This window comes from Rhamphochromis sp. 'chilingali', assembly GCF_963969265.1.
Source record: "Rhamphochromis sp. 'chilingali' genome assembly, chromosome: 5".
Classification (NCBI taxonomy): Eukaryota; Metazoa; Chordata; class Actinopteri; order Cichliformes; family Cichlidae; genus Rhamphochromis; species Rhamphochromis sp. 'chilingali'.
In genome coordinates, this window is record NC_137932.1 from 26,761,599 (window position 1) to 26,775,717 (window position 14,119).

The window sequence follows — 14,119 nt, forward strand, 5'->3', positions numbered from 1 at the left end:
GGAAGAACCCACAGAGACCCACAGAGGGGTGAACATGAAACCTCCACACAGCAAGAACCCAACCAGCTGGTGCATTCAAACCTAGCACCTTCTACTATATTTTATTTTGATTTATACAACAGTTCAGTGAAAAGAGAAAGGTCCACGATCGTACTTTCTTTGATTGTGAAATGTAAATTAAATTTTTTACAGCGTGGTCAGAATTTGTCTAGAACAGCAAGTCACTGTAATCTCTAACAAACACTCGGGAGGAAACATTCATTTTGTTGGCCTTTTGAGAGGCGGTGACTTCATTATTTTGCTGCTCCTGTGAGCATTTGTAGCAGCAGGACCGGTCACTGTGAAAACACTGCAGTGAAAGCTAATATTCAAGGTACTGCTAGTAATTAAGAACGTGTCAGTGGGAGCAACAGAGACTCACTGGTGTGTTTTTAAAAGACAATAATGGAGCTGTTTGGCACAGAGGGGTGAAGATAAGGCTTTGGAAACAAAGAAAACCGCCCCCATCTCTGAAATTTGAACGGTATCTGCAGCTTTATGAAACTGGTCTAATAATGGGCGTGTTTCTCTCTGTCTAATTGCTCAACTTGATTACATATAATCATCTTCTTTCCCCACTCATCAATGTCTTTACTCTGCAGCTGGGAACCCAACTGGCCACACTCAACCACCTTTCGGCTAGACATTTTTTTCAGCTCACAAAGAAGCTTCAATGATGTATATCTATATGCATATTACTCAGAAATATATAACCCATAAAATAACAGCATGTCATCATCAGGCTAAAGTCATTCTTTACTTCGTCATGTTTGCTCTTCAAGGATTCTAATTCCACGTGTAAATAAATAGATAGAATAATGATCATAAATAAATAAAAAATAATAAAATCACTTTCTATAAATTTATAAGATGAAGATATCACACACATCGTAGTTTAAAAACATTTTAAGTCATGCAACTTATAATAAAAAATGTATTATTGTGGGGTCTACCTTACAATTTAAAGGGCCTTGAGGTGAGTGTTGTTGTGATTTGGCGCTGGATTGAATGTATTGAATTAAACTGAATTAAAGGCACACAGACAGCCGCCAACATCATCTTTTGCCTTCTTGTTTGTTTTGTGTGTTATTTAATGATCTCTGCTGCGTTATTTTGTATCTAAGGTTGTATTACAGCTTTAGTTAGCTACGGTATGAGTCAGTCTGCATTATCTGTACTCTGTGCAGTGTTTATGACCTTTTTATTGTGTTTTAGATAACCATTTGGAGATGTGGCTGAGGACAGAAGATTAAAATTTGCCTATAGGGCAAACTGTGGCTCATGCACTGCTACTTTCCTCTGGATCGATGAACACAGTGCTTGTTAAATAAATGAAATGATGAAGAGGGAGATTTCTTGGACCTAAATGTTCTCACCCAGATATTCTCTGTCAGAACTGTTTTAAAATCATCTCATTATCAGCTGCACGGAGGTAATATACGAGCATGCAGCACCTTGTTTCCAGCTCTCTCCTATGAGAGATAATGTGAATATGCATTCAGCACCGCATGAGTTTTCAATTACATTCAGGCCATATATTTGATGGCCTGAGCAGCCTCATCCACAATGTGATCTCAAGTGTGACCAAAAATGAAAGAAATAAGCAAAGCAGTTTTTACTGCTTTAAGTTAGTATAGTGAAGCATGATGGGATGGAGGGCGACTCACCCCTTCATCCATGTTAATTCCACCCAGGCTGCACAGCTCCTGCTCCCTGCAGACTGAGCGACATCCAAGTTCTCCTTTTCTTTAAAGACTAAAAAACTTGAGTACTATGATGCGCACAAGTCATTTTGTTTCTTAGTTTTAATGTAGACAAATTGTCAAGTGTGGTGCTGTAACAGGATGCCACTAGTACAACAAGTCAGCTTAACTGGATTTCTGTCCCTGTAAGATATTCCATGATCAGCTGGAAGTGGTATCACTTCAGCATTAACATCAGCACAGAAACTGTGAGCTGGGTGCTTCATAGTGGGTTTCCATGGTAACGTCTAGGTGGCCCAGTGTTTTTATCCATGAAGTACATGTTGAAAAAAATAGAATTCTCAGTGACGCTTTAATCATATCATTCATCCTTGGCGTTTTCCTGCTACAGATCATTACTCATTAGCTGAAATAAACACCAATACACCCAAGTTAACCCAAGTTGCCCACAGCATCATCGTGTTTCTGTTGCATTGACCAGAATGATCCTTTGCAGATGTTTATCGTATTTTTTTTAGCAAACTGAGGAGAAAAACGAAGCTGAAAACTGGACTTCCTCCACTTCATACTGGTCCAACAGTGATTCAGGCCCATTTCAAATCACCGATTCAAAGTGGCTTAAAAAATCCTCATGTTGATGCTTCAACAAACCATTTCTGCTGCTATTTTCATCTTTTAAAGACAGTTACTATTTAACATACAAAATAATAATATAATGACAGAGTACACCTGGGCAAACTGCCGTCTCACATTCATGCTCGATTTCTGCCATATTTAAGTCTAAACCACATGATCAGCCTACAGTGCTGGGAAAAAGTATGTACCCCCTTTCTGATTTCTTAGTTTTTGCATATGTATCACCTTTCAGATGATGATATATCCTGCAGTTCAGTTTCACCAACCACACCCAGGCCTGATTTCTGTCTGTCAGGGGTTGTGTGTGGAGGCGTGGAAGAGATGACCCAAACGCAGAACTCACAGTGAAGAAATGATGAGGATTTATTGGACCGGGTGAATGAACAAAGCAGGAACAGCAGAACTGACTAGCTGACTGAAAGACTGAGTGGCTGGCTGAATAACTGAGCGCTAACAGGAACGACAACATAACATCAATGACACGACAAGGGCTGAAGGGAAGAGAGGGCTTAAATACATGATTAACAATGACAACGATTGGAGACAGGTGAGTGAACAGCTGAACCTAATGAACTAATGATATATGGGAAGAGGACTGAACATAATGCACACAGACCAAGGCTAACACAATAAAACAGGAAGTGGAACAGGCAGTAGATAAACAGTGAACGTGAACTGAAAATACTGGGTCAACGACCCAGCAACCCTGACACTGTCAGACCCACTGAATCAAGAAATCAACTAAAACAGAACCTGTCTGACAAAGTGAAGCCGGCTAGAAGATCTCAGAAAGCACCACATCATGTTACGATCTAAAGAGACATCTGATAAACAAAGTCAATAGCATCTATCAGTCTGGAAAGGTGTACAAAGACTTTATCCACAAATGGTGAATTCAGAGAACAGTGCTGAACCTTCCTAGGAGTGACCAGAGTGCCAAAATTACATCTGGCCCCTTCTTCAGAACTGAAGCAGCTTCTCGGATGAGAGATGAAACGTCCTCAAGAAACTTAAAGAGGTCCAAGACTTAAAGAGGTATCTTTCCAGGCTCCTTAGACCAGCCTACCAAAATTACTCCAAGAACGCATGGACAACTCATCCAGGAGGTCACAGAAGACCCAGAACAACATCTAAAGACCTGCAGACTCAATTAAGGTCAGATTCAACAGTAAGAAAGAGACGGGGCAAAAATGGCCTCCGTGGGAGAAAAACCACTGCTGACCAAAAAGATCACAAAGACATTTGCCACCAAACATCTGGATGATCCCCGAGACTTCTGGGATTTTTATTCTGTAGACTGACGAGACAAAAGCTGAAATTTCTGAAAGGTTTGAGTCCCGTTACATCTACATCAAACTAACAGCGTTTCATACAGAGAACATCACAGCAGGAGTCAGACACTGTGGTGGTAGTGTGATGGCTTCTCTGATGCTTCAGGATGACTTGATGTGACTGATGGAACCATGAATTCTGCTCCATACCAGAAAATACTGAAGGAGAATTTCCTCAAGCAGTCAGGTTATGCAGCAGGATAATGATCAATAAACAAAGATTTTGGGGTGGCCAAGTCAAAGTCTGGACTTACACCACAAAGAGAGTGGTCCAAAATTCCTCCACAGTGATGTGAAATACCCGTTACCAGTTACTTTTTTATACAGGGCAGGTAGGCTTGGATGACTTTATATTTACTCAGGTTATCTATATGAATTTATTTGATGATTTGAAGCATGTAAATGTGACAAATATACAGGAGGGTTGTCTTGGGCCGGCAGTCCTCACACGGTGACCTGCCTTGGTTATGTATTGCACTGTTGTCCCTCGTTATCCCTTTTACTGGGGGGGGGGGGGGGGGGGGGGGGGTGCATGTGTGTGTGTGTACGTGTGTGTGTGTGGCGATGTCCTGGTTTTCCTGGGAAACAGGTCTAGAGAGTGTGTCCCACCGGGACATGCAGCGGATCAGCCTCGTCTGTGGGAGTGGCTGACCTTGCGTCGATGCCGGATCGTTGCAAGAATTCCCGTTAGTTTCTAAGCAAGACAGTCAGTAAGTGTGAGTTTGCTGCCGTTGTGAATGTACTAATGGCTGCGTCTGTGATTTCCCAACGAGAGGGAAACACGGAGCACGGACACTGGGAGAAGACACGGCATAGAAGTCGGGGACACACGGGGATCTATCATTGCGTTAATATTTACCTCACTGTAAATAAATGCACTGTGTTCATTACAGAGAGTCCTGCATTTGGGTCCTACTTTCCCTGCAACCCCACACAGTTGATGTTTAGACGCATCCACACACACAGGTGGTGTCGGTTGGTGCGGGTATTCATAGTTACTGTCTGAGCAGATAGCATACTTTTTTCTTTGTTTTTTTCAAAGAGCTTTGGGTATTTGGTAGAGATAAACAAAAAGTCTCAAGATGACACTAGAAATCATGACCTGAGAACCTAGAAACAGCCACTGCTTTCCTTTTCTGTAGTCTCCTGTCAGAAACTGGATAGTTTTAAAGAGACAGACAGACGTCCTATAAACAGAAGAATGATTAGAGAAAGTGAAGTCTTGCAGAGACAAACAGAGCAAAGTCAAAAAGGTGAAACAGAGAAGGAAGGATTTCAGATTTCAGGACCGGAACAGCTCTTTCTCATTACTTTTGTCATGGACACAGTTTGATAGATTGCTATGATTGGATGTGGTGGGGGAGCTGCTGTTATCACACAGTGCTTAAATAATGCTTAAATAATCCGATTAAATAGTTGTTAAGGCCTGGTCCATTTTAATAACATTCAATCAGTCTCAAATTCTGGTTTCAGTTTGTGGAAACTCTGACAGAGTATAGCTGATCCTTTTATAAAGTTAGAAATATACAAGCTCGTCCAACAGATTACGTTTCTGAACAGAAACCCAGGGTGGGCAGCTAGCTGGGAAACACTCCTTCAAATGCTCCTTTCAGGTCAAGTTTGAGGTGCTCTGCAGTTTGCAGGCACAGAACAGGCTGACAGCTTTCCTCACAGTCAGCAATTCAACAAAGCAGGCGTGATACATGAACCCAGATTAACTGCTCGATTCCTTTCAGTGGTTCTTTATATCTGAGAAAAAACACATATTGTGGAGAGATCTTGGCACTGGAACATAAACTGATTGGACAATTAATATTTGGTTTAATGAGCCGAGACGTGGAATTAGAGCTGCAACAAGCGGTTTGACTATCTGAGTCCCTTTTCAGGCAAGAACACCAATCATCAACCTTTAGTTCTCAGATCTGACAATCTGCAGCTAGATTTCAGGGGGAAAAAACAAGCTTTCCAAAGCTCAGAGAAAAAGTGGAACTTAATTTTTAACATGGATATGAGTCACTTTTTTTAAACTTTAAGAAACAGACAGAAGCCTTGCTGTATGTAGCCTTCTGCGAGCGTTCTTCTAATTCTTTGTAGATTGAAATTCTTTAAAATGTTTTGAGCTACACTAAAAACTAAAATGTTCCTCTTTCTTCCATGCCCAGATGTTTTGGCATGACTGTCATCACACCAGCCTCCTTAAAAGACAAAACGGTCATTTTTACCCCTGGCGGCAATGACAGCGTACAGAGTGACAGGATGAACATGATAGCGGCTCAGAGATGCTGCTCATTCCACTAAACCGACAAAAGACTCAAGCAGATGCAACTGAAGTGTGTATCCATCTGCACTGTTGCCCTTTAATGGTGACGTAAAACACACACACATACACAGACTACTATATTTTCACTAGTTAAGGGTTTCGAGCCATGCCTGGTTTATCACTGGCCTGATTGAATCCATAAAAGTTCTGATGAAGGTTATTCTGTGAAACTGAGCCATGGTCAAACTATAAGGTTCAACAGATGTGAATCTTATAGCCCGTTGACAGCTGCCTGCACGCTGTAATTTCAGCTTCTTACATTTGATTGTCTAATTTAAAAGCTACAAGCCTGAGGTGACGACCAGCAGCCAGGCTGCCCTGTAACCTGTCCTCTCTCCACTTTAAATAAGCCTTTAAAAAACATTTATTTCTACTAAAATATGGCAATGATGCTGCAGATTGGTGTGTGAGTGTGTGCCTGTGCAGAAGCATTTATTCTGTGACTGACATTCGAACAGGACTTTCCAACACAGGAAGGTGAAGCATGCACAACATCAAAGAAAACACACTCAGTTTAAAAGAGAAGAAAACTGACACCAAAACACGGTCAACAGGACGTCACAGCATCTCTTTGAAAATATGGCACAGATACTCCATCAGCTGTTGACGCTAAGGCAGAAGCACAAAGCTCTGTTAGGTTTTGCATTCACCAGGAAAGGCTTATTATCAAAATCTGATTCTGCGGTGACTTCAGTTACAGGTGAGCAAGATATTGTCGGGTGATGATGGTAATCTTGTTCCATGGATGGGTGAGGAGCTGCTCCTGATTGTTAACAGTCGGTAACAGGATTCATTGAGGAGATCAAAAATGAGCATGAGTGTCACAGCTCTGTCCTCAAGAGCATAAGCCTGTGTAATTCTGTATTTCACAGGTCCATAAAAATTTGTGATGCAATTAGTTAGTAATTATGGAAGGAAAAGGGAGTTCAAACTAGTCGCTCTTACTTCATAACCCGAGGAGTCTTCATGAAGTGCACAGCAGGGCAATGCTTTGCATTTATCTACAAGCAGGCTAACAATTAATTCACCAAATAATATATGTTTGGAAGCAAAGCACTTCCTATAATTTAGCTCTTATTAATGTTCCAGAACACCCTGAATCCACGTTTAAAGCCCTCTTGTTTCTACGTGGCTTTAACAGCTTCTTAAATTGGAATCAATCTGCTTTTCCCTTTTTTCACTTACATCTCCGGTTCCATTGTCAAATACTCTCGTGAGCCAAAGCTCCAAATATTGATGTCAGTGAAATTTGTAATACCTCTGGAGGTCACCTGTGATCATAATCCACTTTAAATCTGCAATCTAAGATTGCACTGCAAAGTATGCATCACATTTGAGCCAATAATAAAGTCCAGTATTGGGCTGAAGTGTGTCGGGTCGGTAGTTCAGTAAAAATCAGTTTTTTCTTCTGCTTCTCTCAGAGCTGTGGAGGCCGATATAAATGAAAGCCTGGAATCGTGCCACTACACTCGGCAAGTAAAACCACTCACAGAAAAAGACATTTCAAACCTATCAGGAGAGCAAAAGTCTCTTAAAGCTCGAAGGATAATGAGAAGCAGGAGGAACAGTTTGCTGCCTTTCAAAAGACTCTGCAGTTTATTGGCAGCCAAACAACAGCAACATTAAAGTCTGCAGTTCAAAAACAGAAACATCAGGGAATCTGAGTAAAACAGAGACTCTGCTGATGTGAGCAGACGGGTTCAGGTTCCCCTTTTAACACCAAAACTATGGCAACAGCAGCATTCATTTTAAAATGAAAAGCAAGAGCTGCTGTTTGTTGGCTGTGAGGGGAATTTCTCCTGTACAAATATACATTAAAGTAAATCAGCGATCTCACATCGCAAGATCATTTCCTTCTCATGAGTAAATCAAGAGCTGCAGCTTAAGCTATGTGCCTGTCAGTCATTTTCAATCAGACCCAAGATGTTTCCTCAGTTTGGCCAGCGACTCAATTTGAAGCAAGAGAAAGTGACCCGCAGCTTTCCAGCAGAGGATTATGGATCACACTCTGTGCTCGAGCTTCTCAGGTTGGCGATGCTACCGCCTGCAGAAATAGGCCACACTGGGTACTTTCCTAACACCCAGCAGCACTTTGAGATTTGCTCCATGAAAACACAAGCAGGACCTTGGTGAGGACAAATGCCCGCTGGCCTCCAACTCAAACCGCCTGTGTTATTGTTCAAGGACCAGAGGGCTAACGAGAGCAGCCCTGCCAGACCCTGTTCTCATCAGAGGTCCTTATGAGTTCAACACACACAGCAAGTTAAAGAGTTTAAGGCTGCTTCCAGTAATGTGACATCCAGAAAAACTAAAGCTGGCACCAGAGAAGCACTTTTCACAAAAAATGTTTTAAGACTGTTAGCTGTTAAAACCTGGTGGATACAGCAAGCAACAGAGCCACAAAACAAAGAGCTACCAAACAGATTCAGGTTCAAGTGCGTTCATCTCCAAAGTGGTTTTAGGAAGAGTTCGGATAAAGACAGGCCACACCCCATCACTGAGTAGCCTCCGAGCATTCTCCGAGACCTTGGATAACATGTGAACATTTTTCCTCTGAGAGTTCTGAAACCTTTATCTGAGTGCAGCAGACAAACGAGCCCACTCAGTGAAATCAACACACAAAAATGGCTTTTTAGATGAGTCCATTGACGGTGAGCCTCCCGGCAGCAAAGCACAGAGAAAACGAGCAATAGCTGCAGATATGCTAACGTTGCAGCCATGCTGTCGGCTTTAAAGTCTGTGAGGCTTTTCTCACAAATTTGATTCCATCCATCTTTATTTTTTATGCAGTTACTGTTAATAAATCTGGAGAATCATCCTGGAAAAAAGTGTTCTTAGTTTTTATACTGTCCGTCTTGTATTTCTAAGAGGCACTTTGTGTTTGGTTGCCAAGGTAAGGATGTAGACGATAACTCTGATGGGAAAGGAGCGACCGTTGCAGCCATTCAACTTGTACAAGACTCGTGTCCGCTGTCCTTCCCTCCACCATCCATCGCTGCTCCGCAACAGAAAACCTCTCCTACGATAGTCCAACATTTCACACTCGGGAGGAGGTGAAGCTGAAAATGTCAGACTCTTAGCGTCCTGCTTCACAGAGCCACTTCCTGTCTGTTGGGGTTTCCATTGGCTGCCGGAGCGAGGGCAGCAGTGGGCGTGTTCTTCTTGATGGAGGTGAGGCGGATGTGGGAGGTGCTATGCAGATAGCTGGCTTGGCGCTCAGGGCGAGGACCTCGACCACATCGCAGCTGACTAAGGAGGAAGAAGAAAGCAAAACTCAGTGCAGATGTTAGTGGTGGGATTCCTGTTTACCAGATATTTTTATTGTTAGGAGTTTGCATGAATGTGGGTTGAGGCGTAAACCTCTGAGTGGTCAGTAAGCCTCTGTATCCCGATATAAACACCAGCCCTTTTACCATTTCACAGATGAGGAGAGGTTTGTGGGGAACATGCAGTGTGTCTGCTGAAGCTGAAAGCATGTGAGATTAGCGTGTTAAAGTTTTACAGGATCGTAGTTTCGTAGCTGAAAGGGCAAAAAGAAATCAGGTCTGGTTTCCATTTATTAGACTCATGTCACTGAATTCTGTTTTCATAAGCTGACATTTCAAACTTATCACTTCTTTGTTCCACTACAAAGAGTTTTGTGCTTTTGCTTTATTATCTCTGAAAGGTCTTATTAGCTCTGTGATAGAGAAGATGATTGTAGTAGCCCTGGGACTACAGAGTTTTACTCAGTAACTGTCTTGGCAAAAGAACTCACAGCAATGGTTGCACATCTATCTTTTTCCATGTTTCAACAAATTTTTAACATTTAAACCTGCTGTGGAGGAGAGGATTGCTAGCTCTCTTCTGCCTTTCCCTGACTCATTGCTGGTCGTCGTTGTGTCACTGCCATCAGCCTAAATATCTGGAACCGTGCGCACACGATCCTGCCTGCTCGATACCACTACTGGTGGTCAAAAATACAACAGTGTAATTTAATCTGTCTGCAGCATGTGAGAACATTCACTGTGTTTAAGTTCTTCTTTCAGACTTTAGCACAAATGTAGATCTGCATCTAGAGTCAGACGTACAAAAGAACAACAACAACAACAAAAAACTCAGCATGGGAGTAAAGACTGGACTATGTATGCACAGAGGGTTGATGGGGGAGCAAAAGAAAACAATTCAAAGACAGAGATGAAACAACCCAAAAGATAACCACCAACATAAAAGAAATGCAGTGAAGGCATTAAACTCAATAAACTCCAGGCAGAAACCAGAAAACACAGAAACTCTTCACTCGAGTAGAAATAAAGCAAAACACAAAAACTAGAAGCTCTAGGATAATAATGAGGAGTAATCAAAACAGGAATGCACTCTGACTTTTCTGTAACAGAAGAACCTTCACAGAACTCACACAGGAAACTAAGAATTCAAATCTCCTTAAATACATCAAACCCAAGGACCACAGGACTGCTGTCGGCTGTTCCTGCTTTAAGTCATAGCTCTGCAGTTTGGTTGTCTGCAGTTTTACTTCCTCTACTTCTCTTTTGTAGAGATTCTCATTCAACAGTAGCTGATGAAGAATTTAGTTCTATGCTGATTTTTTTAGCCAATAATTAATCACTGATTACAGCCTATATGGAAAATCTGCATCACGTCAGCCACAGATGAATGCCTCTTTCCAAAGAACTATTAAAAACTAAAAAGCATGCATGTGCTGGAGATATTTTTCTTCCAAAAGTCATAATCCTCAGAAACAGGCACACATGTTAATTGGCTCTCTGGGTGCAAAAGGCGAAGAAACATTTCTGTACTTGAAGTAAATCATCACACATGGACAAATTAAATTGTTCACCTGTTACATTCTTCAAAACAGGCAAATAGCTATAATTGCATCCCAAAGGCACATTTTACTTTTCCTGCGGCGTCTCTGCTGCTTCTGAGGTGTCACGACCTGCTGCAAATCTGAGCTGAATGAGAGAAAAGCCCGTCCCCGGGTCACGGTTTCCCGCTTTTTGGGAAGGCTGTGCCATGGTTACGGTGAAGAGTTTAAATTTGGGTTTCCATCGTGCGGAGGCAGAAACATGATGAGTTTCAGGAGGTTTATTGGGTACTCAGGAGGAGTTTTAGAAAATGGCGAGGCTATGATTATTTTTCAGCAAGTTATAAGAATCCATTCAGACTGAAGAATGAAATACTCGCTGTGTGGTTTTTATCTGAATGCTCAGTCTTGTATAAATGTTCGTCCTCTAGAAAGTTTTGATTAGTCTGTGACTGCAGCTTCATGCGGTGTAAACACTCGGAGCACAAAACAACACAAACACGCTGCCAATGGCGTGCAGCGCAGACGAAGCGCGGCCTCGACATGCAAAGACATTTCCATCCGTATCCTTCCACCGTCTGTAAATCAGCTACATTCACATTTTATTGATGCAATCAGTAAAGTAGTAAAGACTCACTGGAGCATTCAGCCTCTGCTTGTTTTCCACCTTTTTATGGTGACAGCAGTTAATGTGAGCAGTAATAGAGTTAGCTGTAGCAGCGTCCAGTAAATCAGCATGCCGTGAACATTTCTACCTATAGTGAAGACAAACAGCAGCATTCATACATTCAATCTAATTTCTTCTTCAGTAGTCGACGTAAAATAAACATGACCACGTAATTAAGCGTGTTTTATATCACAGAACAGCCGAGACGAGCTCTGAAGCTCCTGCATTCGCTGGCTGACATCAAGCATCTGCCTCTGCTTGATGATTTTGATTTTTGAAGCTGATATTTGTAACTTTAACTCTGAATAACACACAATTCTGGCACCAGTGAATTTTAAATAAATGTAGAGCACTGACAGGCTGTTTGGGAAAATTACTGACATATTTCTGAATGACTGACGGACATCTTCAGTGGGAGCAGCTGAACCTGCAGCTGAGAGCAGAGTGAGATGTTAGTCTTTTATAGACACTGAAAAAATTAATTCAAGGGAAATGTATTCAAATGTAGCTTTTTCCATATGTTTATTTTTATTATTATTCTTTATTATTTTTCTTTTCTGGGAGTTTTGTGTGTATCCAAATAAGTGCTGCTGAACATTTTACTAATCCAAATGCTGCAGTGCAGTTATGAATAACACTCTGCAGGAGCACACCAGTGTGCACACTTTGGAAATATTAAAGGGGGAACTTGCCCACCTTATTGTTTGTGAGATGTTTGAGAACAGTGTCATCTGTCTCTATTCTCTGGGGCAGTGCAGGGATCTGGTTAGGTAACATAACCGTCTCAGGTAAAAGCACCTCAATAACTCTGACCTGTTGAAGTGTCTGCGGAAACTCTCACTGAGCAGGTAGAGCGCAAACGGGTTGACGCAGGACGAGGAGAAGCTGAGGACCCGGGCTAGAAGAGTGATGACGAGGTGGGCCAGCGACAGATCCATCTGGTGGTAGTGGAAGGAGCGGTACATGTAGAGGACGTGGTTTGGGAACCAGCACAGGGCGAACAGGCCCACAAAAACCAGCACGATCTTAGACAGACGCTTCCTCGTCTCCATCTGGAAGAAAAGGATTTAAAGCGATGAGACATCACAAGCTGGAGGGACTGAACACAAAACAGTTTTCAGTAAACAGAGCTGAAAGATTTCCAAACTACATCTTCAAATGGAACTCACTGGATCTCACATGATCAGACCTCTCTGTGATTCATTAGAGGAAACATGAGCTGTGGAGGTGACTTGGAAAAGAAAAGGATCTTTCTGCATGTTGAACTGTCTGATTCTTATAGTTTGGCCAGGGTCACAATGAGAGCATGTGGAGGGGATACAAACTTTGACAGGGGGGCAAATGGCTCAACAAAAGCAGGAGGGGACATTCACGCTGTCTCTTATGTGCACTATGTTACACTTGCACACATCCACAACGTCCATAAACACAGATTATAAACTAAGATGCCACGAATACAAAAACCTTAAAGGTGCATTTAAAAACACAGACATGGTCCTTTATAAAGGACTTTCCCTTCATGACTTCTTAGTCTTTTCTATATTTGTCTCACTTTCTTGTTTCAGATCATTACAGACATGTTGGTATGAAACAAAGATGGGGTGTGTGTCTTTGTCACAGACTCTGAGTGCAGAGTGTCCTCCACACATTTCCAGATGTTTTGCAATTTTCAAGTGAGGTCTTTAAAGATTTAAAGCCAGCAGTGGTTTAATGATCTGTTTTTGGTTCCATTAGGAATGAAGGGAACTTCCCAAAGTCTGCCTTTGATGGCCCATCAGCTCCAACAGCTCCATCAGCTGCAGTGCCCTCCTCAGTAACTGCTGCAGAAACACTCAGCTACTATGATATGTTGTTACTCCAGTAACTTTTCAATGTTTAACTGTTTCCATTACAGCCTTTACTTATAGCTGCAATAGTGTGTCAGTAGAATTCAGCTGAGGGGGCACAGTGACCTTTTTCGACACTCCTGGCCCCCGGGGACGTCCCTAACGCAGAAGCTCATTTTGGCTAAAGGTCTTTCTTTGTTAAAGTGACTCCTGCCTACTTGTATTTTTATTTTTATTCCTATTTATTCTATTTATCCCCTTCGTATATTTTATTTATATTGTCTCTGTATTTATATATATATATATATGTGTGTGTGTGTGTGTGTGTATTTTATATATATATATATATATATATATATATATATATATATATAATATTCTGTAACTCTGTAACTTCTGTCGTGCTGTGCTTTTTTGGAAATCGAATTTCCCAGAGGAACCCACCCGAGGGATTAATAAAGTTCTATCTAATCTAATCTAATCTAATCTACTCCCGCCTGTATGCAGGGCCACAGCCACACATACTCGATGCTTTGTTGGTCGTCCCTTTTAAGAACATTCAATGGTTTTGGGGGCATATGTCTGAGCACTGCTGCAAACGTATTAGAAAGGGCGTGTTGGAGTCCATCCCGGGCATGCATTTTATTTATTCTTCCTGAAATTTGTAACTTTTATACATTTTACATGGAAATTGCTTTGCAAAGAAAAACTCAGAATCAGGAACCAGGTGACAGTTAAACAAGAATGGCAGTTTCCCAAGTAAGTCACCTGCATTATTCAAGTTTTTGTTTAA

At 41.7% G+C, this 14,119-nt stretch overlaps 1 protein-coding gene across 1 annotated transcript in view; it reads right to left on the reverse strand.

The window, feature by feature from the left end:
- Window positions 1-6,083: 6,083 nt before the first annotated feature.
- Window positions 6,084-14,119, reverse strand: part of nmbr (neuromedin B receptor) — a 76,328-nt gene continuing 68,292 nt past the window's right edge. Inside the window, exons 4-5 of the mRNA XM_080882443.1 lie at window positions 12,314-12,552; window positions 6,084-9,278 (exon numbers count right to left, since the gene is read on the reverse strand). Of these exons, the coding sequence (XP_080738569.1) occupies window positions 9,119-9,278; window positions 12,314-12,552 (399 nt within the window). The 3' untranslated portion in view covers window positions 6,084-9,118. The remainder of the gene's footprint in view (window positions 9,279-12,313; window positions 12,553-14,119) is intronic.